Source organism: Gobius niger (genome assembly GCF_951799975.1).
Source record: "Gobius niger genome assembly, chromosome: 1".
Lineage (NCBI taxonomy): Eukaryota > Metazoa > Chordata > Actinopteri > Gobiiformes > Gobiidae > Gobius > Gobius niger.
Window position 1 is genome coordinate 75475006 of NC_136852.1, and position 23567 is coordinate 75498572.

The window sequence follows — 23567 nt, forward strand, 5'->3', positions numbered from 1 at the left end:
TGGAGAAAAGGCTCTCGGTTCAGGCGGGAGTTAAGAGGTTAAAGGCGCTAGATGCAAGTTGGCCATTTTATACTCACTGCTGCCACCTCAGGTCATACATGTAACTGCAGCTTCTATATTCAGCTCATGCACGACGGCGCTTCAGACCTGAAGTAACACCTTGAGTGACAGGTGAGGATTGTAGAGGCCGTTGTGGTGAACAGGTCTGACATGAGGACATGGAGGAACATGTGGGGGGAGGAAAACACGTCATCTGGTTTAAACCTTTGTCCCGTCTCATGTATGACCTAAGACGAGCCGGACAGACCCTGCAGTGAACACGCAGTTTGTCGGACAGTAAACCGGGTTCGCTCGGCTGTAGCAGGCGCTGAGGTTTGGTTTATCAGCTTTGACTGTAACATTACTTTCTACTTCCTGTGGGTGGAGCTCCGGGGAACGACGATGGTGGCGATGAGGAACGACTGGACCGTGACCGTTTGGGGCGGGGTTTTACTAAAGGTCAATTATGGAATATTTTTGATGATGATCTGGCCATTGTGTCTCCCAGTAGTGCTGGCTTTCAACAGCTGCTGAACGTTTCATTTCATTTATTTATTTATTTAAAGGGACTATAAGGAGTTTAAAAATGTTAAAATTAAGTATTTTCCTCCCCCACATGTTCCTCCATGTCCTAATGTGTAGAATGAACTCAGACCTGTTCACCACAACTGCCTCTAAATCCTGTACGGTCTCTCAAAAATGTGTCACTTCGGCCCGAATTGCCGTCATGCACGAGCTTAATATAGAAGGTGCAATTACACATATGGCCTGAGATGGCAGTAGTGAGTATAAAATGGCGAACTTGCTTCCAGCCCCTTTAATATGGACATAGCAATTACATTGGACGAACCAGATGCATTGTTTAAAGTGTTATAGCACATGTGCTCATTTTCAACACCTGTCCATAGGGGCTTTTAGGATTTAAAAATAAAACACATTATTAAACACGGTTACAATAAAACAGATGATTAAACTAGATAAGGCACATTCTACACATGTGAACACCTTTGGGCCGATCTGAGCCCCTGTTTAAGCCTCTGGTAAAGATGGTAACGTTGGTCTGCAGTTTCAGAGCCGTAGGGAGAGAGTTCCACAGTGTTGCCTCTGAAGGAGAAGCACGACTGTCCAAAAGAGTTTCTAAATTTTGGGAGCACACAATCCCTTTAACTGAGGCTCTGGTGGAAGGTCTGAGAGAGCCCCCCCTCACTGTGAGGCCAGAGGACAGAGGTGACACACTGTGGTTCAGACATTTAAAAGTCAATTTCAGTATACTCAAATTTACAAAGTTTTCAAAAGTAAAAAGCTTGTGCTTTTGTATGATATCACAATGATGCGTCTCAAAGGTTTCTTGTCAAATATCTTGATTGCCTGTTTCTACAGAGAAGTGACTGGTTTCAGAGTGGACGCTGATGTTTGTGACCTGCTGTAATGCAGTATGACAAATGTGAAAAACCATTGCATGCATGTACAATAGAGCCGCGTGGTGTGATCATTCTCTTCTTATAAAACGAAAACAGTTCAGATTTGATTTCACTTTCCTGCAGACGTTAGTGACTTGACTTTGAAACTTTTGGTGTTTATCTAAGAGAATGCCCAAGTATTTTGTTTCATGAACCTCCTGAATGGGTTCATGTTCTAGCTGAACCTCAGAGGTGCTGTCAGGGGACCTCCGCTCGGAATATGGACTCAAACATGACTTCATATACAATGCGAAAAAGAGCGCTGTGCTGTCGGACTAAAGGAGATAAGCACCTCTGTTTCCCACATTTCTACCTGTCTGGGCAAAGTCTTGCTGTGTGTAACAGGACAAATACTTGGGTCACTTTATTACAAACCGCCTTTGTGACGATGATGATATTAATCAGCAGTGTCGTATAATTTATGCCCAAGCAAATATTCTTGTCAGGAAATGTCACATGTGCTCTGACAGTGTGAAAATGAATCTGTTTAGAAGTTTCTGGGCACCTCTGTACACAGCTCCTCTGTGGTGGAAATATAAAAAAGCCACGTAACAGTTGCATATAATGATGCTTTTAGGTCCAGTAGTGCCAGTGCTGCTCTGCCAGGCTCGTGTCAACAGCTTTCAGGCACTAAAACTTTGTATTTTAAATTCATTTGTCGCCTCAACGTCTCTGTGAACTCTGTGGTGGCTCTGGTGAAGCCCAGGTCTTTGGTACCAGTGTCCTTTATGGAAACACTGGTATAGCGGTCTTTTATAATCTTGTATGTATTGTTTATGTGAGTCTTGTCTATATATAGGACTTTTTATACTATGGACCTAGAGTCTGAATAAAGAATGATGATTTTATACATTTTCAACGTTTGACGACTGAATCCCAGGCAAACAACAATGTACAGCTTGTCAAACCTTGTCTTTAACTTTAGCTTCTTTAACTTAATGATAGTGTGTTTTCATGGCCAGGCTGATGATCGTTTTCAGACCAGTGTATTCGCTCAGTCACTCGAGCTTCTGCTGTTTTCCAGATGGAAGAACTACGTGATCCGGGGAGTTCTGTCCATGGCCATGATCAGCGGCTTCTTCTTCATCATCTACTTCGGGCCCATCACGCTGATCCTGACCGTACGTTTGTCCCAGCGCCTCTGCTCCTCTGGCTCTCCTGGTGTCTGACCTTTCACCTCCTCCTCCCCAGGTCATGACCATCCAGATCAAGTGCTTCCACGAGATCATCACCATCGGGTACAGAGTGTACCGCTCCTACGAGCTGCCCTGGTTCAGGACGCTCAGCTGGTGAGTGAGCGAGGCTTCATCTCCTCCAGGAGACACTTTATGTTCCAGGCAGAGCTCCTAATGTCAATCTGAGTCAATCTGAGTCAATCTGAGTCTCCTTCATGTCAATCTGAGGACAGGCTTTGATTTGAACATGTCCTGTTGGAACTTGTTTTAATCCATCACAGCGAGACAAAGTAAGAGTAATTAATTATCCAAACAAGGGCTGGTGTTTGTCAGTGCAAATCCCCTTAATAATGTTTTCATCTCAGTTTCGTTGTAGAGGCATCTTGCGTTCATCTGCATCAGGATGTGAACTCTGTATCGGGATATGAACTCTATCGCGATATGAACTCTGTATCAGGATATGAACTCGGCATCGGGATATGAACTCTGTATCGGGATATGAACTCTGTATCGGGATATGAACTCGGTATCGCGATATGAACTCGGTATCGTGATATGAACTCTGCATCAGGACATGAACTCAGTATCACGATATGAACTCTGTATCGGGATACAAATTACAGATTAATAGTTTTACTAAATATGAATTGTCTATGTCAGGGGTTGGCAAGTTTGCTTGGGGTCGGGCCGATTTTCTTTATTGTAAATAGTCTAAGGGCCAAATCTGACAATTTTAGCCAAAATTAAAGCACCACTTTCTACCAGAGCCAGTGCTGAGCCTAACACATGACCTCATTTGGTTTTCTGTTGACAGTAATTGACAGTATTTCTCACATTTTTTCAGTACTTCACCCCCTGCCTTAAACTGAACACATTTTCTCCAATTTGACCTTCCCCAAATCTAAAAAGCTTCTTTCAAAAAAGAATCCTCCAAAAAAAAAAAAATCTGAAAAACAAAAATGCAACAAGAAAAGCAACAAACACGCAGCAAAAAAAAAAAAGTGACAAAAAAAAGTCAATCAAAAATCAGTTTTAGGCTGTGAGCTCCAGTCGAGAAGCTTTTAGATTTGGGCAAAGCTGAACTGGAGAAAATTTGCTTGGCTAAGGTTAAACTCTACAACAGGTTCTATGTTGGAGGGCTGGATTTGGCCCCCGGGCCTGACGTTGCCGAACCCTGGTCTATGTCTTGCTGATGACGATGCTTTAGTTCAATGCAGTTCTGTCAGTTTAGCTGCGTTTAGCTTTTTTAATCATACATTATTTAACATTTTCATTAAGTTGTGAGTGATATTTTTAGATAAATGACTGGTTTATGGCAGTGAGTCCAGAGGAAACAGAACAGACTGTTCGCCTCAGGACTTCCCTTTTCTCTGCTCGTTTTTACCAAAACAGGAAGTGAAACCAGCTTCATCCACAGCCCAGAAACAAACCAAGAAATCCATGAGATTTTTAACATTGTACAGATATTTCATTTAGAGATGCACCGATACCAGTATCGGGTATCGGGCCGATACCACATGCGTGTTCTGAAGTTCTGATGCTCTCGTTCCTCTGCAGGTACTTCCTGATCTGTGTGAACTACTTCTTCTATGGGGAGACTCTGGCCGACTACTTCGGCGCCCTGGTGCAGAGGGAGGAGCCACTGCAGTTCCTGTCGCGATATCACCGCTTCATATCCTTCGCCCTGTACCTGGCAGGTGAGGTCACACCCCCTCCTGTACCGGCAGGTGAGGTCACACACCCTCCTGTACCTGGCAGGTGAGGTCACACCCCCTCCTGTACCTGGCAGGTGAGGTCACACCCTCCTGTACCTGCAGGTGAGGTCACACACCCTCCTGTACCTGCAGGTGAGGCTCAGTCTGTACCTGCAGGTGAGGTCACACACCCTCCTGTACCTGCAGGTGAGGTCACACCCTCCTGTACCTGCAGGTGAGGTCACACACCCTCCTGTACCTGCAGGTGAGGCTCAGTCTGTACCTGCAGGTGAGGTCACACACCCTCCTGTAGCTGCAGGTGAGGTCACACACCCTCCTGTACCTGCAGGTGAGGTCACACACCCTCCTGTACCTGCAGGTGAGGTCACACCCTCCTGTAGCTGCAGGTGAGGTCACACCCTCCTGTAGCTGCAGGTGAGGTCACACCCTCCTGTAGCTGCAGGTGAGGTCACACACCCTCCTGTACCTGCAGGTGAGGCTCAGTCTGTACCTGCAGGTGAGGTCACACCCTCCTGTAGCTGCAGGTGAGGTCACACCCTCCTGTAGCTGCAGGTGAGGTCACACCCTCCTGTACCTGCAGGTGAGGTCACACCCTCCTGTACCTGCAGGTGAGGTCACACCCTCCTGTAGCTGCAGGTGAGGTCACACCCTCCTGTAGCTGCAGGTGAGGTCACACACCCTCCTGTACCTGCAGGTGAGGTCACACACCCTCCTGTACCTGCAGGTGAGGTCACACCCTCCTGTACCTGCAGGTGAGGTCACACCCCCTCCTGTACCTGCAGGTGAGGTCACACACTCCTGTACCTGCAGGTGAGGTCACACCCTCCTGTAGCTGCAGGTGAGGTCACACCCTCCTGTAGCTACAGGTGAGGTCACACACCCTCCTGTAGCTACAGGTGAGGTCACACACCCTCCTGTACCTGCAGGTGAGGTCACACCCCCTCCTGTAGCTACAGGTGAGGTCACACACCCTCCTGTACCTGCAGGTGAGGTCACACACCCTCCTGTAGCTACAGGTGAGGTCACACCCTCCTGTACCTGCAGGTGAGGTCACACCCTCCTGTACCTGCAGGTGAGGTCACACCCCCTCCTGTAGCTGCAGGTGAGGTCACACCCTCCTGTAGCTGCAGGTGAGGTCACACACCCTCCTGTACCTGCAGGTGAGGTCACACACCCTCCTGTACCTGCAGGTGAGGTCACACACCCTCCTGTACCTGCAGGTGAGGTCACACCCTCCTGTACCTGCAGGTGAGGTCACACCCTCCTGTACCTGCAGGTGAGGTCACACACCCTCCTGTACCTGCAGGTGAGGTCACACACCCTCCTGTACCTGCAGGTGAGGTCACACCCTCCTGTAGCTGCAGGTGAGGTCACACCCTCCTGTACCTGCAGGTGAGGTCACACACCCTCCTGTACCTGCAGGTGAGGTCACACCCGCCTGTATCTGCAGGTGAGGTCACACCCTCCTGTACCTGCAGGTGAGGTCACACCCTCCTGTACCTGCAGGTGAGGTCACACCCTCCTGTAGCTACAGGTGAGGTCACACCCTCCTGTAGCTGCAGGTGAGGTCACACACCCTCCTGTACCTACAGGTGAGGTCACACCCGCCTGTATCTGCAGGTGAGGTCACACCCTCCTGTATCTGCAGGTGAGGTCACACACCCTCCTGTAGCTACAGGTGAGGTCACACACCCTCCTGTAGCTACAGGTGAGGTCACACACCCTCCTGTATCTGCAGGTGAGGTCACACCCTCCTGTACCTGCAGGTGAGGTCACACACCCTCCTGTAGCTACAGGTGAGGTCACACACCCTCCTGTACCTGCAGGTGAGGTCACACCCTCCTGTAGCTGCAGGTGAGGTCACACACCCTCCTGTACCTGCAGGTGAGGTCACACCCTCCTGTAGCTGCAGGTGAGGTCACACCCTCCTGTACCTGCAGGTGAGGTCACACACCCTCCTGTATCTGCAGGTGAGGTCACACCCTCCTGTATCTGCAGGTGAGGTCACACCCTCCTGTACCTGCAGGTGAGGTCACACCCTCCTGTACCTGCAGGTGAGGTCACACCCTCCTGTACCTGCAGGTGAGGTCACACCCTCCTGTAGCTACAGGTGAGGTCACACACCCTCCTGTACCTGCAGGTGAGGTCACACACCCTCCTGTAGCTGCAGGTGAGGTCACACCCTCCTGTACCTGCAGGTGAGGTCACACACCCTCCTGTAGCTGCAGGTGAGGTCACACACCCTCCTGTATCTGCAGGTGAGGTCACACACCCTCCTGTATCTGCAGGTGAGGTCACACACCCTCCTGTACCTGCAGGTGAGGTCACACACCCTCCTGTACCTGCAGGTGAGGTCACACACCCTCCTGTAGCTGCAGGTGAGGTCACACCCTCCTGTAGCTGCAGGTGAGGTCACACCCTCCTGTAGCTGCAGGTGAGGTCACACCCTCCTGTACCTGCAGGTGAGGCCACACCCTCCTGTACCTGCAGGTGAGGTCACACCCTCCTGTAGCTGCAGGTGAGGTCACACCCTCCTGTAGCTACAGGTGAGGTCACACACCCTCCTGTAGCTGCAGGTGAGGTCACACCCTCCTGTACCTGCAGGTGAGGTCACACACCCTCCTGTAGCTGCAGGTGAGGTCACACCCTCCTGTAGCTACAGGTGAGGTCACACACCCTCCTGTATCTGCAGGTGAGGTCACACACCCTCCTGTATCTGCAGGTGAGGTCACACACCCTCCTGTACCTGCAGGTGAGGTCACACACCCTCCTGTACCTGCAGGTGAGGTCACACACCCTCCTGTAGCTGCAGGTGAGGTCACACCCTCCTGTAGCTGCAGGTGAGGTCACACCCTCCTGTAGCTGCAGGTGAGGTCACACCCTCCTGTACCTGCAGGTGAGGCCACACCCTCCTGTACCTGCAGGTGAGGTCACACCCTCCTGTAGCTGCAGGTGAGGTCACACCCTCCTGTAGCTGCAGGTGAGGTCACACCCTCCTGTAGCTACAGGTGAGGTCACACACCCTCCTGTAGCTGCAGGTGAGGTCACACCCTCCTGTACCTGCAGGTGAGGTCACACCCTCCTGTACCTGCAGGTGAGGTCACACACCCTCCTGTAGCTGCAGGTGAGGTCACACACCCTCCTGTACCTGCAGGTGAGGTCACACCCTCCTGTAGCTGCAGGTGAGGTCACACACCCTCCTGTACCTACAGGTGAGGCCACACCCTCCTGTACCTGCAGGTGAGGCCACACCCTCCTGTAGCTGCAGGTGAGGTCACACCCTCCTGTAGCTACAGGTGAGGTCACACACCCTCCTGTACCTACAGGTGAGGCCACACCCTCCTGTACCTGCAGGTGAGGTCACACACCCTCCTGTACCTGCAGGTGAGGTCACACCCTCCTGTAGCTGCAGGTGAGGTCACACCCTCCTGTAGCTGCAGGTGAGGTCACACCCTCCTGTACCTGCAGGTGAGGTCACACCCTCCTGTACCTGCAGGTGAGGTCACACCCTCCTGTAGCTGCAGGTGAGGTCACACCCTCCTGTACCTGCAGGTGAGGTCACACACCCTCCTGTAGCTGCAGGTGAGGTCACACACCCTCCTGTAGCTACAGGTGAGGTCACACCCTCCTGTACCTGCAGGTGAGGTCACACCCTCCTGTACCTGCAGGTGAGGTCACACACCCTCCTGTAGCTGCAGGTGAGGTCACACCCTCCTGTACCTGCAGGTGAGGTCACACCCTCCTGTAGCTGCAGGTGAGGTCACACACCCTCCTGTACCTGCAGGTGAGGTCACACACCCTCCTGTACCTGCAGGTGAGGTCACACCCTCCTGTAGCTGCAGGTGAGGTCACACCCTCCTGTAGCTGCAGGTGAGGTCACACACCCTCCTGTAGCTGCAGGTGAGGTCACACCCTCCTGTAGCTGCAGGTGAGGTCACACACCCTCCTGTAGCTGCAGGTGAGGTCACACACCCTCCTGTAGCTGCAGGTGAGGTCACACACCCTCCTGTACCTGCAGGTGAGGTCACACACCCTCCTGTAGCTGCAGGTGAGGTCACACCCTCCTGTAGCTGCAGGTGAGGTCACACACCCTCCTGTAGCTGCAGGTGAGGTCACACCCTCCTGTAGCTGCAGGTGAGGTCACACCCTCCTGTACCTGGCAGGTGAGGTCACACCCTCCTGTAGCTGCAGGTGAGGTCACACCCTCCTGTACCTGCAGGTGAGGTCACACCCTCCTGTAGCTGCAGGTGAGGTCACACCCTCCTGTAGCTGCAGGTGAGGTCACACCCTCCTGTAGCTGCAGGTGAGGTCACACACCCTCCTGTACCTGCAGGTGAGGTCACACACCCTCCTGTAGCTGCAGGTGAGGTCACACACCCTCCTGTACCTGCAGGTGAGGTCACACACCCTCCTGTACCTGCAGGTGAGGTCACACACCCTCCTGTACCTGCAGGTGAGGTCACACACCCTCCTGTAGCTGCAGGTGAGGTCACACCCTCCTGTAGCTGCAGGTGAGGTCACACCCTCCTGTAGCTGCAGGTGAGGTCACACCCTCCTGTACCTGCAGGTGAGGTCACACACCCTCCTGTACCTGCAGGTGAGGTCACACCCTCCTGTACCTGCAGGTGAGGTCACACCCTCCTGTACCTGCAGGTGAGGTCACACACCCTCCTGTACCTGCAGGTGAGGTCACACCCTCCTGTACCTGCAGGTGAGGTCACACCCTCCTGTACCTGCAGGTGAGGTCACACCCTCCTGTAGCTGCAGGTGAGGTCACACACCCTCCTGTACCTACAGGTGAGGTCACACACCCTCCTGTACCTGCAGGTGAGGTCACACACCCTCCTGTACCTACAGGTGAGGTCACACACCCTCCTGTACCTGCAGGTGAGGTCACACACCCTCCTGTACCTGCAGGTGAGGTCACACACCCTCCTGTACCTACAGGTGAGGTCACACACCCTCCTGTACCTACAGGTGAGGTCACACACCCTCCTGTACCTGCAGGTGAGGTCACACACCCTCCTGTACCTGCAGGTGAGGTCACACACCCTCCTGTAGCTGCAGGTGAGGTCACACCCTCCTGTACCTGCAGGTGAGGTCACACCCTCCTGTACCTGCAGGTGAGGTCACACCCTCCTGTACCTACAGGTGAGGTCACACACCCTCCTGTACCTGCAGGTGAGGTCACACCCTCCTGTACCTGCAGGTGAGGTCACACACCCTCCTGTACCTGCAGGTGAGGTCACACACCCTCCTGTACCTGCAGGTGAGGTCACACCCTCCTGTACCTGCAGGTGAGGTCACACACCCTCCTGTACCTACAGGTGAGGTCACACACCCTCCTGTACCTGCAGGTGAGGTCACACACCCTCCTGTACCTGCAGGTGAGGTCACACACCCTCCTGTACCTGCAGGTGAGGTCACACACCCTCCTGTACCTGCAGGTGAGGTCACACCCTCCTGTACCTGCAGGTGAGGTCACACCCTCCTGTACCTGCAGGTGAGGTCACACCCTCCTGTAGCTGCAGGTGAGGTCACACACCCTCCTGTACCTACAGGTGAGGTCACACACCCTCCTGTACCTACAGGTGAGGTCACACACCCTCCTGTACCTGCAGGTGAGGTCACACACCCTCCTGTACCTGCAGGTGAGGTCACACACCCTCCTGTAGCTGCAGGTGAGGTCACACCCTCCTGTACCTGCAGGTGAGGTCACACCCCCTCCTGTACCTGCAGGTGAGGTCACACCCTCCTGTACCTGCAGGTGAGGTCACACCCTCCTGTAGCTGCAGGTGAGGTCACACCCTCCTGTACCTGCAGGTGAGGTCACACCCTCCTGTACCTGCAGGTGAGGTCACACACCCTCCTGTACCTGCAGGTGAGGTCACACCCTCCTGTACCTGCAGGTGAGGTCACACCCTCCTGTAGCTGCAGGTGAGGTCACACACACCCTCCTGTAGCTGCAGGTGAGGTCACACCCTCCTGTAGCTGCAGGTGAGGTCACACCCTCCTGTACCTGCAGGTGAGGTCACACCCTCCTGTAGCTGCAGGTGAGGTCACACCCTCCTGTACCTGCAGGTGAGGTCACACCCTCCTGTACCTGCAGGTGAGGTCACACCCTCCTGTACCTGCAGGTGAGGTCACACACCCTCCTGTACCTGCAGGTGAGGTCACACCCTCCTGTACCTGCAGGTGAGGTCACACCCTCCTGTACCTGCAGGTGAGGTCACACACCCTCCTGTACCTGCAGGTGAGGTCACACCCTCCTGTACCTGCAGGTGAGGTCACACACCCTCCTGTATCTGCAGGTGAGGTCACACACCCTCCTGTACCTGCAGGTGAGGCTCAGTCTGTACCTGCAGGTGAGGTCACACACCCTCCTGTACCTACAGGTGAGGTCACACACCCTCCTGTACCTGCAGGTGAGGTCACACCCTCCTGTATCTGCAGGTGAGGTCACACCCTCCTGTACCTGCAGGTGAGGTCACACCCTCCTGTACCTGCAGGTGAGGTCACACATCCTCCTGTAGCTGCAGGTGAGGTCACACCCTCCTGTACCTGCAGGTGAGGTCACACACCCTCCTGTACCTGCAGGTGAGGTCACACATCCTCCTGTAGCTACAGGTGAGGTCACACACCCTCCTGTAGCTGCAGGTGAGGTCACACACCCTCCTGTACCTACAGGTGAGGTCACACACCCTCCTGTACCTGCAGGTGAGGTCACACACCCTCCTGTACCTGCAGGTGAGGTCACACCCTCCTGTACCTGCAGGTGAGGTCACACACCCTCCTGTAGCTGCAGGTGAGGTCACACACCCTCCTGTACCTGCAGGTGAGGTCACACCCTCCTGTACCTGCAGGTGAGGTCACACCCTCCTGTACCTGCAGGTGAGGTCACACACCCTCCTGTAGCTGCAGGTGAGGTCACACACCCTCCTGTACCTGCAGGTGAGGTCACACACCCTCCTGTACCTGCAGGTGAGGCTCAGTCTGTACCTGCAGGTGAGGTCACACACCCTCCTGTAGCTGCAGGTGAGGTCACACCCTCCTGTACCTGCAGGTGAGGTCACACACCCTCCTGTAGCTGCAGGTGAGGTCACACCCTCCTGTACCTGCAGGTGAGGTCACACACCCTCCTGTAGCTACAGGTGAGGTCACACACCCTCCTGTACCTACAGGTGAGGTCACACCCTCCTGTAGCTGCAGGTGAGGTCACACCCTCCTGTAGCTGCAGGTGAGGTCACACACCCTCCTGTACCTGCAGGTGAGGTCACACACCCTCCTGTACCTGCAGGTGAGGTCACACACCCTCCTGTAGCTACAGGTGAGGTCACACACCCTCCTGTACCTACAGGTGAGGTCACACCCTCCTGTACCTGCAGGTGAGGTCACACACCCTCCTGTAGCTGCAGGTGAGGTCACACACCCTCCTGTACCTGCAGGTGAGGTCACACCCTCCTGTAGCTGCAGGTGAGGTCACACACCCTCCTGTACCTGCAGGTGAGGCCACACCCTCCTGTAGCTGCAGGTGAGGTCACACCCTCCTGTACCTGCAGGTGAGGTCACACCCTCCTGTAGCTGCAGGTGAGGTCACACACCCTCCTGTACCTGCAGGTGAGGTCACACCCTCCTGTAGCTGCAGGTGAGGTCACACCCTCCTGTACCTGCAGGTGAGGTCACACACCCTCCTGTACCTGCAGGTGAGGTCACACCCTCCTGTAGCTGCAGGTGAGGTCACACACCCTCCTGTACCTGCAGGTGAGGTCACACACCCTCCTGTAGCTGCAGGTGAGGTCACACACCCTCCTGTACCTGCAGGTGAGGTCACACACCCTCCTGTAGCTGCAGGTGAGGTCACACCCTCCTGTACCTGCAGGTGAGGTCACACACACTCCTGTACCTGCAGGTGAGGTCACACCCTCCTGTAGCTGCAGGTGAGGTCACACCCTCCTGTAGCTGCAGGTGAGGTCACACCCTCCTGTAGCTGCAGGTGAGGTCACACCCTCCTGTACCTGCAGGTGAGGTCACACCCTCCTGTACCTGCAGGTGAGGTCACACCCTCCTGTACCTGCAGGTGAGGTCACACCCTCCTGTAGCTGCAGGTGAGGTCACACCCTCCTGTAGCTGCAGGTGAGGTCACACACCCTCCTGTAGCTGCAGGTGAGGTCACACCCTCCTGTAGCTGCAGGTGAGGTCACACACCCTCCTGTACCTGCAGGTGAGGTCACACACCCTCCTGTACCTGCAGGTGAGGTCACACACCCTCCTGTAGCTGCAGGTGAGGCCACACCCTCCTGTAGCTGCAGGTGAGGTCACACACCCTCCTGTACCTGCAGGTGAGGCCACACACCCTCCTGTACCTGCAGGTGAGGTCACACACCCTCCTGTACCTACAGGTGAGGTCACACATCCTCCTGTAGCTACAGGTGAGGTCACACACCCTCCTGTACCTACAGGTGAGGTCACACATCCTCCTGTAGCTGCAGGTGAGGTCACACACCCTCCTGTACCTGCAGGTGAGGCCACACACCCTCCTGTACCTGCAGGTGAGGTCACACCCTCCTGTACCTACAGGTGAGGTCACACACCCTCCTGTACCTGCAGGTGAGGTCACACCCTCCTGTACCTGCAGGTGAGGTCACACCCTCCTGTAGCTGCAGGTGAGGTCACACACCCTCCTGTAGCTGCAGGTGAGGTCACACACCCTCCTGTACCTGCAGGTGAGGTCACACACCCTCCTGTACCTGCAGGTGAGGTCACACCCTCCTGTACCTGCAGGTGAGGTCACACCCTCCTGTACCTGCAGGTGAGGTCACACACCCTCCTGTAGCTGCAGGTGAGGTCACACACCCTCCTGTAGCTGCAGGTGAGGTCACACACCCTCCTGTACCTGCAGGTGAGGTCACACCCTCCTGTACCTGCAGGTGAGGTCACACACCCTCCTGTAGCTGCAGGTGAGGTCACACACCCTCCTGTACCTGCAGGTGAGGTCACACCCTCCTGTAGCTACAGGTGAGGTCACACACCCTCCTGTACCTGCAGGTGAGGTCACACCCTCCTGTACCTGCAGGTGAGGTCACACCCTCCTGTACCTGCAGGTGAGGTCACACCCCCTCCTGTACCTGCAGGTGAGGTCACACACCCTCCTGTAGCTGCAGGTGAGGTCACACCCTCCTGTACCTGCAGGTGAGGTCACACCCTCCTGTAGCTGCAGGTGAGGTCACACACCCTCCTGTAGCTGCAGGTGAGGCCACACACCCTCCTGTACCTGCAGGTGAGGTCACACCCTCCTGTACCTGCAGGTGAGGTCACACACCCTCCTGTAGCTGCAGGTGAGGCCACACACCCTCCTGTACCTGCAGGTGAGGTCACACCCTCCTGTACCTGCAGGTGAGGTCACACCCCCTCCTGTACCTGCAGGTGAGGTCACACACCCTCCTGTAGCTGCAGGTGAGGTCACACCCTCCTGTACCTGCAGGTGAGGTCACACCCTCCTGTACCTGCAGGTGAGGTCACACCCCCTCCTGTACCTGCAGGTGAGGTCACACCCTCCTGTAGCTGCAGGTGAGGCTCAGTCTGTAGCTGCAGGTGAGGTCACACACCCTCCTGTACCTGCAGGTGAGGTCACACCCTCCTGTACCTGCAGGTGAGGTCACACACCCTCCTGTACCTGCAGGTGAGGTCACACCCTCCTGTAGCTGCAGGTGAGGCTCAGTCTGTAGCTGCAGGTGAGGTCACACCCTCCTGTACCTGCAGGTGAGGTCACACACCCTCCTGTACCTGCAGGTGAGGTCACACCCTCCTGTACCTGCAGGTGAGGTCACACCCTCCTGTAGCTGCAGGTGAGGCTCAGTCTGTAGCTGCAGGTGAGGTCACACCCTCCTGTACCTGCAGGTGAGGTCACACACCCTCCTGTACCTGCAGGTGAGGTCACACACCCTCCTGTACCTGCAGGTGAGGTCACACCCTCCTGTACCTGCAGGTGAGGTCACACCCTCCTGTACCTGCAGGTGAGGTCACACCCTCCTGTACCTGCAGGTGAGGTCACACCCCCTCCTGTACCTGCAGGTGAGGTCACACCCTCCTGTAGCTGCAGGTGAGGCTCAGTCTGTAGCTGCAGGTGAGGTCACACACCCTCCTGTAGCTGCAGGTGAGGCCACACACCCTCCTGTACCTGCAGGTGAGGTCACACCCTCCTGTACCTGCAGGTGAGGTCACACCCCCTCCTGTACCTGCAGGTGAGGTCACACACCCTCCTGTAGCTGCAGGTGAGGTCACACCCTCCTGTACCTGCAGGTGAGGTCACACACCCTCCTGTAGCTGCAGGTGAGGTCACACCCTCCTGTACCTGCAGGTGAGGTCACACACCCTCCTGTAGCTGCAGGTGAGGTCACACACCCTCCTGTACCTGCAGGTGAGGTCACACACCCTCCTGTAGCTGCAGGTGAGGCCACACCCTCCTGTAGCTGCAGGTGAGGCCACACCCTCCTGTAGCTGCAGGTGAGGTCACACACCCTCCTGTAGCTGCAGGTGAGGTCACACACCCTCCTGTACCTACAGGTGAGGTCACACACCCTCCTGTAGCTGCAGGTGAGGTCACACCCTCCTGTAGCTGCAGGTGAGGTCAGCAGAGTCTGGAGTGAGGTCAGGTTCTCTGAGTCCTGAACTCTCTGTTCTTTAACACAGACCTCAGTTTAGCTGAAGCTGATTTTCACGTCTGATAAAATCCTGAGTGAAGCTTCTAATCCGTCAAATGGAGGTTAAACTCGTGACCGGTTTTCACCAGATGTTTAGGAAGTTGTGGCAGGACTTTTTTTAACCTCTAAACCCCCGCCTTAACCAACTGCATTTTCTCAAGTGCAGCTTTACCCAAATCTAAAAGCTTCTGGACTGGGGTTTACAGCCGACAGGTCATTTGAAAGCTAAGGCCTGAGCTCTTTCCTCATATTTTTGGTCATATTTTTCATCAGAAATGTTGGAAAAACTTTACAAAAAGCCACGAAAATGACCAAACCGTGACAATAATAATGAGGAAGAAGCTTAGATGAGTTTTGTAGTTCTTAGCTTTCAAATGAGGCGTTCCTGTGGCCTACAGGCTGTGAACTGCAGTCATGTATTTATTGGTTCATTTGTTTGGGTCTCATGCATGTAAATACACCACACTGAAGCTTTCAGATTTGGGTAAAGCTGGGGGTTCAGAGGTCAAGGCTCTGACTGAACTCTTTCCATCTTTCCAATGCAAACAGAAATATCAGATATCGGCTTTTTATCGGCATTAGATCGGCCGATATATATCGGTCGATCTCTATTTATTTACTGAGAAGGTCTTTCATGTTTTAATGTGGATATATGTAATGTTTATGTATGTACATGTATATGTACATGTGTATGTACATGTACATGTGTATTAATGTGTATCTAATGATTTAGGATGAAAAATGTTAAACTTTGTGTTTCCTCAGATCATGTTAAAACAAACCAGGCTTTAGGCGAAGAAACTGAAGTGAAATATAAAATATTTATATTTATATTTATGTTCCGATGCTGTGGGTCATAAAAAAAACAAGATTAAGCAAGATTAGATTTTTTTTATATCGGGAAAAAAATAAGACAAACCTTAAAATGTTTTTTCTTGGTTGTTTCGCCTCAAATAAATGACACAGCGTCAAAGAAAAGAAAAGGAATAAATACAATAAATACAAAACTGCTTCTATATTAGAAACAATTCAGGACAAGTATCGGGATCGTTAAAGTACTGGTATCGTTAAAGTACTGGTATCGCTAAAGTACTGGTATCGTTAAAGGATCTATATCCTGCTATTTTAGCCATTCCAAAGTTAAGTATAGGCATGTATATGATATATTGTACCTCTACCATTATGGAGCACTCATGTCTGTGATAAATATAAGTGTTTTCTGGAGGTATTTTTCAAACCCGGAAGACAAAACGCTTCGATTCAGTTAACTCCGCCCCCTCTCTCTGCACATACTTTACCGTAATATAAATAAACAGCAATAAGTGAAGTTACTTCACGATGCAGTTTTACGGAGTTGACATCTGCAACACAGCTTCATAAATGGCTAACACACAAGCTAATATGCTAACACACATGCTAATATGCTAACACACACAACCTAATATGCTAACACACAACCTAATATGCTAACACACAAGCTAATATGCTAACACACAAGCTAATATGCTAACACACAAGCTACTGAGCAGGTCAGTCGTTCACCAGGAGAGGGCGGAGCCTCAGAGAGCAGGAGGGCGGAGCCTCAGAGAGCAGGATTCAGGAGGATTACTGAGAGCTGCGTGAATGAAGCCACAAACCACTCTGGGGGTGTTTTTGATAAGGAAATAGCAGAACAACATGGCTAAAAGCTCCAAAAAGTCGATTTTGCAGGATATAGGACCTTTAAAGGAACAGGCCGGCGTTTTTCCACACTGAGATATGTTCTTACCTGAGCTGTGACGAGTTCTTTAGGACCTGTCTGATCTTCAGTCACGTAAACACAGCGCAGACGGCGTTAGCATTTAGCCTCTCCCTCTCTCCTCTATAGCTCCAAAACAGGTCAAGATAGAAGCGTTTCCCCTATTTAAATATGGTTACGTGAAGTGTTCCACTACAAAGTATAATTACACACAATTAAACAATGTGGATTTTCTAAGCGGATAAAAGGGGGGACTATATTGTAAGGCGGAATAATACCAGGAGTAGTTTGACATCTGCGCAGTAAAGTGAAGATTACTGCACGGATTTCGAACTAAGCTAAGGTAAGAACATATCTCAGTATGGAAAAATGGTGGCCTGTTCCTTTAAAGTCCAGGTATCATTAAAGTACTGGGGCGTGTTCTGAGGCGTGTTCTGAGGCGTGTTTTGTTGCGTGTTCTGTTGTGTGTTCTGAGGCGTGTTCTAAGGCGTGTTCTAAGGCATGTCGTCTGCTCCACAGGGTTCTGCATGTTTGTGCTGAGTTTAGTGAAGAAGCATTACCGCCTGCAGTTTTACATGGTGTGTATGACCCGACCCTAACTGTCCTCTGTCTGACCCGACCCTAACTGTCCTCTGTATGACCCGACCCTAACTGTCCTCTGTCTGTCTGACCCGACCCTAACTGTCCTCTGTCTGTCTGACCCGACCCTAACTGTCCTCTGTCTGTCTGACCCGACCCTAACTGTCCTCTGTCTGTCTGACCCGACCCTAACTGTCCTCTGTCTGTCTGACCCGACCCTAACTGTCCTCTGTCTGACCCGACTCTAACTGTCCTCTGTCTGTCTGTCCCGACCCTAACTGTCCTCTGTCTGACCCGACCCTAACTGTCCTCTGTCTGACCCGACCCTAACTGTCCTCTGTCTGACCCGACCCTAACTGTCCTCTGTCTGACCCGACCCTAACTGTCCTCTGTCTGTCTGACCCGACCCTAACTGTCCTCTGTCTGACCCGACTCTAACTGTCCTCTGTCTGTCTGTCCCGACCCTAACTGTCCTCTGTCTGACCCGACCCTAACTGTCCTCTGTCTGACCCGACCCTAACTGTCCTCTGTCTGACCCGACCCTAACTGTCCTCTGTCTGTCTGACCCGACCCTAACTGTCCTCTGTCTGTCTGACCCGACCCTAACTGTCCTCTGTCTGTCTGACCCGACCCTAACTGTCCTCTGTCTGACCCGACCCTAACTGTCCTCTGTATGACCCGACCCTAACTGTCCTCTGTCTGACCCGACCCTAACTGTCCTCTGTCTGTCTGACCCGACCCTAACTGTCCTCTGTCTGTCTGACCCGACCCTAACTGTCCTCTGTCTGTCTGACCCTAACTGTCCTCTGTCTGTCTGACCCGACCCTAACTGTCCTCTGTCTGTCTGACCCGACCCTAACTGTCCTCTGTGTGACCCGACCCTAACTGTCCTCTGTCCTACCCGACCCTAACTGTCCTCTGTCTGTCTGACCCGACCCTAACTGTCCTCTGTCTGACCCGACCCTAACTGTCCTCTGTCTGACCCGACCCTAACTGTCCTCTGTCTGACCCGACCCTAACTGTCCTCTGTCTGTGTGACCCGACCCTAACTGTCCTCTGTCTGTGTGACCCGACCCTAACTGTCCTCTGTCTGACCCGACCCTAACTGTCCTCTGTCTGTCTGACCCGACCCTAACTGTCCTCTGTCTGTCTGACCCGACCCTAACTGTCCTCTGTCTGTCTGACCCGACCCTAACTGTCCTCTGTCTGTCTGACCCGACCCTAACTGTCCTCTGTCTGTCTGACCCGACCCTAACTGTCCTCTGTCTGTCTAACCCGACCCTAACTGTCCTCTGTCTGTCTAACCCGACCCTAACTGTCCTCTGTCTGACCCGACCCTAACTGTCCTCTGTCTGTCTAACCCGACCCTAACTGTCCTCTGTCTGTCTGACCCGACCCTAACTGTCCTCTGTCTGACCCGACCCTAACTGTCCTCTGTCTGTCTAACCCGACCCTAACTGTCCTCTGTCTGTCTAACCCGACCCTAACTGTCCTCTGTCTGACCCGACCCTAACTGTCCTCTGTCTGACCCGACCCTAACTGTCCTCTGTCTGACCCGACCCTAACTGTCCTCTGTCTGTCTGACCCGACCCTAACTGTCCTCTGTCTGACCCGACCCTAACTGTCCTCTGTCTGTCTGACCCTAACTGTTCTCTGTCTGTATGACCCGACCCTAACTGTCCTCTGTCTGACCCGACCCTAACTGTCCTCTGTCTGACCCGACCCTAACTGTCCTCTGTCTGACCCGACCCTAACTGTCCTCTGTCTGTCTGACCCGACCCTAACTGTCCTCTGTCTGACCCGACCCTAACTGTCCTCTGTCTGTCTGACCCTAACTGTTCTCTGTCTGTATGACCCGACCCTAACTGTCCTCTGTCTGACCCGACCCTAACTGTCCTCTGTCTGACCCGACCCTAACTGTCCTCTGTCTGACCCGACCCTAACTGTCCTCTGTCTGACCCGACCCTAACTGTCCTCTGTCTGTCTGACCCTAACTGTCCTCTGTCTGACCCGACCCTACCTGCCCTCTGTCTTTAACCGTCTCCACACTCCTGACAGACGCCGTTACTGACCTTTTCTCTGCGTTTACGACAGAGTATTAGGGCCGTCAAGTGACAAAAAAAATGATGTTCATGAGCTTCATCATAAACAGGATGTTTGATACCAGACTGTAGCTGTGGAGGAAAGAAAGAAAGAAAGAAAGCAAGAAAGCAAGAAAGAAAGCAAGAAAGCAAGAAAGAAAGCAAGAAAGAAAGCAAGAAAGCAAGAAAGAAAGCAAGAAAGCAAGAAAGCAAGAAAGCAAGAAAGAAAGCAAGAAAGCAAGAAAGCAAGCAAGAAAGAAAGCAAGAAAGCAAGAAAGCAAGAAAGCAAGAAAGCAAGAAAGCAAGAAAGCAAGAAAGCAAGAAAGAAAAAAAGCAAGAAAAAAAGCAAGAAAAAAAGCAAGAAAGAAAGCAAGAAAGCAAGAAAGCAAGAAAGCAAGAAAGAAAGAAAGAAAGAAAGAAAGAAAGAAAGAAAAAAAGCAAGAAAAAAAGCAAGAAAAAAAGCAAGAAAGAAAGCAAGAAAGAAAGAAAGAAAGAAAGAAAGCAAGAAAGAAAGAAAGAAAGAAAGAAAGCAAGAAAGAAAAAAAGCAAGAAAGAAAGAAAGAAAGAAAGCAAGAAAGAAAGCAAGAAAGAAAGAAAGAAAGAAAGAAAGCAAGAAAGCAAGAAAGCAAGAAAGAAAGCAAGAAAGCAAGAAAGAAAGCAAGAAAGCAAGAAAGCAAGAAAGCAAGAAAGCAAGAAAGAAAGAAAGCAAGAAAGAAAGAAAGCAAGAAAGAAAGAAAGCAAGAAAGAAAGAAAGAAAAAAAGCAAGAAAGAAAGAAAGAAAAAAAGCAAGAAAAAAAGCAAGAAAAAAAGCAAGAAAGAAAAAAAGCAAGAAAGCAAAAAAGATAGAAAGAAAGAAAGAAAGGCTATTTTTAATCCGTAGTCCCTGGACAGATGTAAATAGTCTCTAAGACAATAAAACATTCAAAGTCCTGTTTAAAATCTGTGTGTGGAGCAGAGCTGGGACAGGGGTCTCCAGCTGAACCTGCTCCTCTGTGAAGGCCTCGTTCATGATGGACCTCAGTCTGGACAGAGTCGTCTGCTCCGCCACGTCCTCCACAGGGGCAGCTTTAGCCCCACCACAGAGCTGGCTTTTTCCATGACTTTGTTCAGCCGGGAGATGTTCTTCTTGCTTTGGAGCAGATGTTACATGAGCAGGAAGGACAGCCTGGACTGGCTCTTCTTGCAGAGATGGTCCATGTTGGTCCAGTCCAGCTTATCGTCCACCCTGAGGTTCTTGTGGGACGGTCCCATCTCCGCGCTGTCTCCCTCAATATGCGCCGGCTGAGGTGTGGGGCTTTAAGTCAAACCCGTCTCCTCATGTTTATGATGAAGCTCATGTTCCTGTTCAATAAATCACATGTGAACATCAGGCCTGATCTTCTGTGAGGGTCACCGCTAACAGTTTACAGCTCAGAGGCCGACAGTTCCCTGACATTAGTGTTTCTCCAAGCAAATTTTCAACTTTTTCCCTTTGTTTTTGGTCACTCGACGGCCCTGGTTCGCCGTCGTAGCGCGTTAGCGTTAGCGTTAGCTCAGAGACAAATGGCATATGAGTGTTTAAAATGCTCGTCTCTTTTCTCACGTTATCTTTGAGATGTTGTTTGGACATTAACCTCTTAACCCCCACCAAAAATATATTCCAACGAAAGTTTCCCCCCCCCCCCCCCCCCGCCTTAACCGAGCGAGTTTCTCCAGTTCAGCTTCACCCAAATCTAAACGCTTCTGGGCTTGTCTGAGGTTTTTCCGAGCATTGTCGCCGCGTCACTTTTCCGTTTTATTTTTGGTGCCTTTTCCTCACTTTTTAATCCCCTGTTCTCCTGTTTTTGTTTTTTCAAGAAGCTTTTAGATTTGGGTAAAGCCAAACTGGAGAACATGTCCCCCTCAGTCAGTTTGTTCTGGAGTTCTTGGTCTCCTGGACAAATGAAAGAGCAGTCAGGTCAAACCCCCCCCCCCTCTGTGAAGTTAGCAGCTCGTTCTTCCTCCGCCCTGAGCTGGTCCATGTGTCTCCTCGTCTGCACCTCCTCCTCCTCTGCTCCTCCTCTGAACCTCCTCCTCCTCCTCCTCTGAACCTCCTCCTCCTCCTCTGAACCTCCTCCTCCTCCTCTGAACCTCCTCTGTCCTCTCTGTTCTCCTCTGAACCTCCTCTGAACCTCCTCTGTCCTCTCTGTTCTCCTCTGAACCTCCTCTGAACCTCCTCTGTCCTCTCTGTTCTCCTCTGAACCTCCTCTGAACCTCCTCTGAACCTCCTCTGTCCTCTCTGTCCTCTCTGTTCTCCTCTGAACCTCCTCCTCCTCCTCTGAACCTCCTCTGAACCTCCTCTGAACCTCCTCTGTCCTCCCTGTCCTCCTCTGATGTCCGTGTGTCCTCTCACTGACCCGTGTGTCCCCTCAGTTCGCCTGGACCCATGTGACCCTGCTGCTCGTGGTGACCCAGTCCCACCTGGTGATCCAGAACCTGTTTGAGGGCATGATCTGGTAAGAGCTTCTGTGAACATGAAGCATCCGCGAGAGGAGCCGCTCAGACCCTGTGTTTGTGTCCGGCAGGTTCATCGTTCCCATCTCCATCGTGATCTGCAACGACATCATGGCCTACCTGTTCGGCTTCTTCTTCGGCAGGACTCCCCTCATCAAGGTGCTTTAACGCACACGCAACACGCACACGCAACAAGCACACGCAACACGGCCATATGTTCAGTCTGTGAATCCCCAACCCTGTGTGTGCTCCACAGCTGTCTCCAAAGAAGACCTGGGAGGGCTTCATCGGAGGCTTCTTCTCCACCGTGGTGTTCGCCTTCATCGTGAGTAAACTCAGATCCCTCACACCTCCCTCTGAGGAACGGCAGAGTCCTGAGAAGAAAGTCCTCAGCAGCTTTTAGGGACTCGGCTTTGCTTTACCCATCCATCCATTTTCTTCCGCTTTATCCGGGTCGCGGGGGCAGCGTCTCAGCAGAGATGCCCAAACTTCCCGGTCCACACACACCTCCTCCAGCTGTTCTGACCCCGAGGCCACACCTCCTCCAGCTGTTCTGACCCCGAGGCCACACCTCCTCCAGCTGTTCTGACCCCGAGGCCACACCTCCTCCAGCTGTTCTGACCCCGAGGCCACACCAGGCCAGCTCGGAGACACAGCCCCACCAGCGTGTCCTGGGTCTTCCACGAGGCCTTGTCCCACTAGGACATGCCTGGAACACCCAGGGCTGCTCGATTATCGAAAAAATAATAATCACGATTATTTTAGTAATAATTGAAATCACGATAGTTAAAACGATTTTTTGTTGCCTTAAATAAAAATCTTTATTTTATTTATTCCTTTTTATTATTATTAAAAAAAAAAAAACTATGGACGACATTTTCTTTGGACAATATAAGCATTTTTTTTTTATATGTTCACGTTTCTAAACTAATCCTATTGGGACACCTGCCCCCTGCTGGCCAGCCCTCACACCTGCCCCCTGCTGCCCTCACACCTGCCCCCTGCTGCCCTCACACCTGCCCCCTGCTGGCCAGCCCTCACACCTGCCCCCTGCTGCCCTCACACCTGCCCCCTGCTGCCCTCACACCTGCCCCCTGCTGGCCAGCCCTCACACCTGCCCCCTGCTGGCCAGCCCTCACACCTGTCCAACAGAGCGGCGCTGCCTGATGACATCATCACTCAGCGCTAATGTTTTTATGTCAAACCAAAGCCTGAGCCTTTAGTGGAATGTGAAGGAAACAGAAACATCATCTCAGCAGCAGAAGTAATAAGAGTTTGTTTGAGCTCCGTTGATCTGCTCCTGAAGAAGAGTTTTAGACTTTTCTACTAAACAAAACCAGGGCCTGAGCAAAGGATGTGGAGGCTTCTGAACAGCTGTTCTCCTTCAGCACAAGGTGAGCTCTGAACAGAGGGTTATCTCAAGAGTTAGGTATAAACATATTAGTCGTGATGAAGTGATATTATTTACAGTTCTGTCAGGCTGGTGTTTCAGCTGATCAGACGCGTCACACAAACCGCGCAGGACGAGTGGGACGAGCGGGAGGGAATCCTTCATAATCGTTTGTTCTCGATGATGCTATTTCTGTGATCGTCTAGTGTAATAATCGA

General features: G+C 52.4%; 1 protein-coding gene across 1 annotated transcript in view; it reads left to right on the forward strand.

Moving 5' to 3' along the window:
* cds1 (CDP-diacylglycerol synthase (phosphatidate cytidylyltransferase) 1) overlaps nt 1-23567 on the forward strand; it is a 46885-nt gene that overhangs the window by 19582 nt on the left and 3736 nt on the right. The window contains exons 3-9 of the mRNA XM_079576545.1: nt 2524-2620; nt 2691-2788; nt 4232-4371; nt 17347-17405; nt 21879-21961; nt 22031-22118; nt 22216-22284. Coding sequence (XP_079432671.1) covers nt 2524-2620; nt 2691-2788; nt 4232-4371; nt 17347-17405; nt 21879-21961; nt 22031-22118; nt 22216-22284 — 634 coding nt within the window. The remainder of the gene's footprint in view (nt 1-2523; nt 2621-2690; nt 2789-4231; nt 4372-17346; nt 17406-21878; nt 21962-22030; nt 22119-22215; nt 22285-23567) is intronic.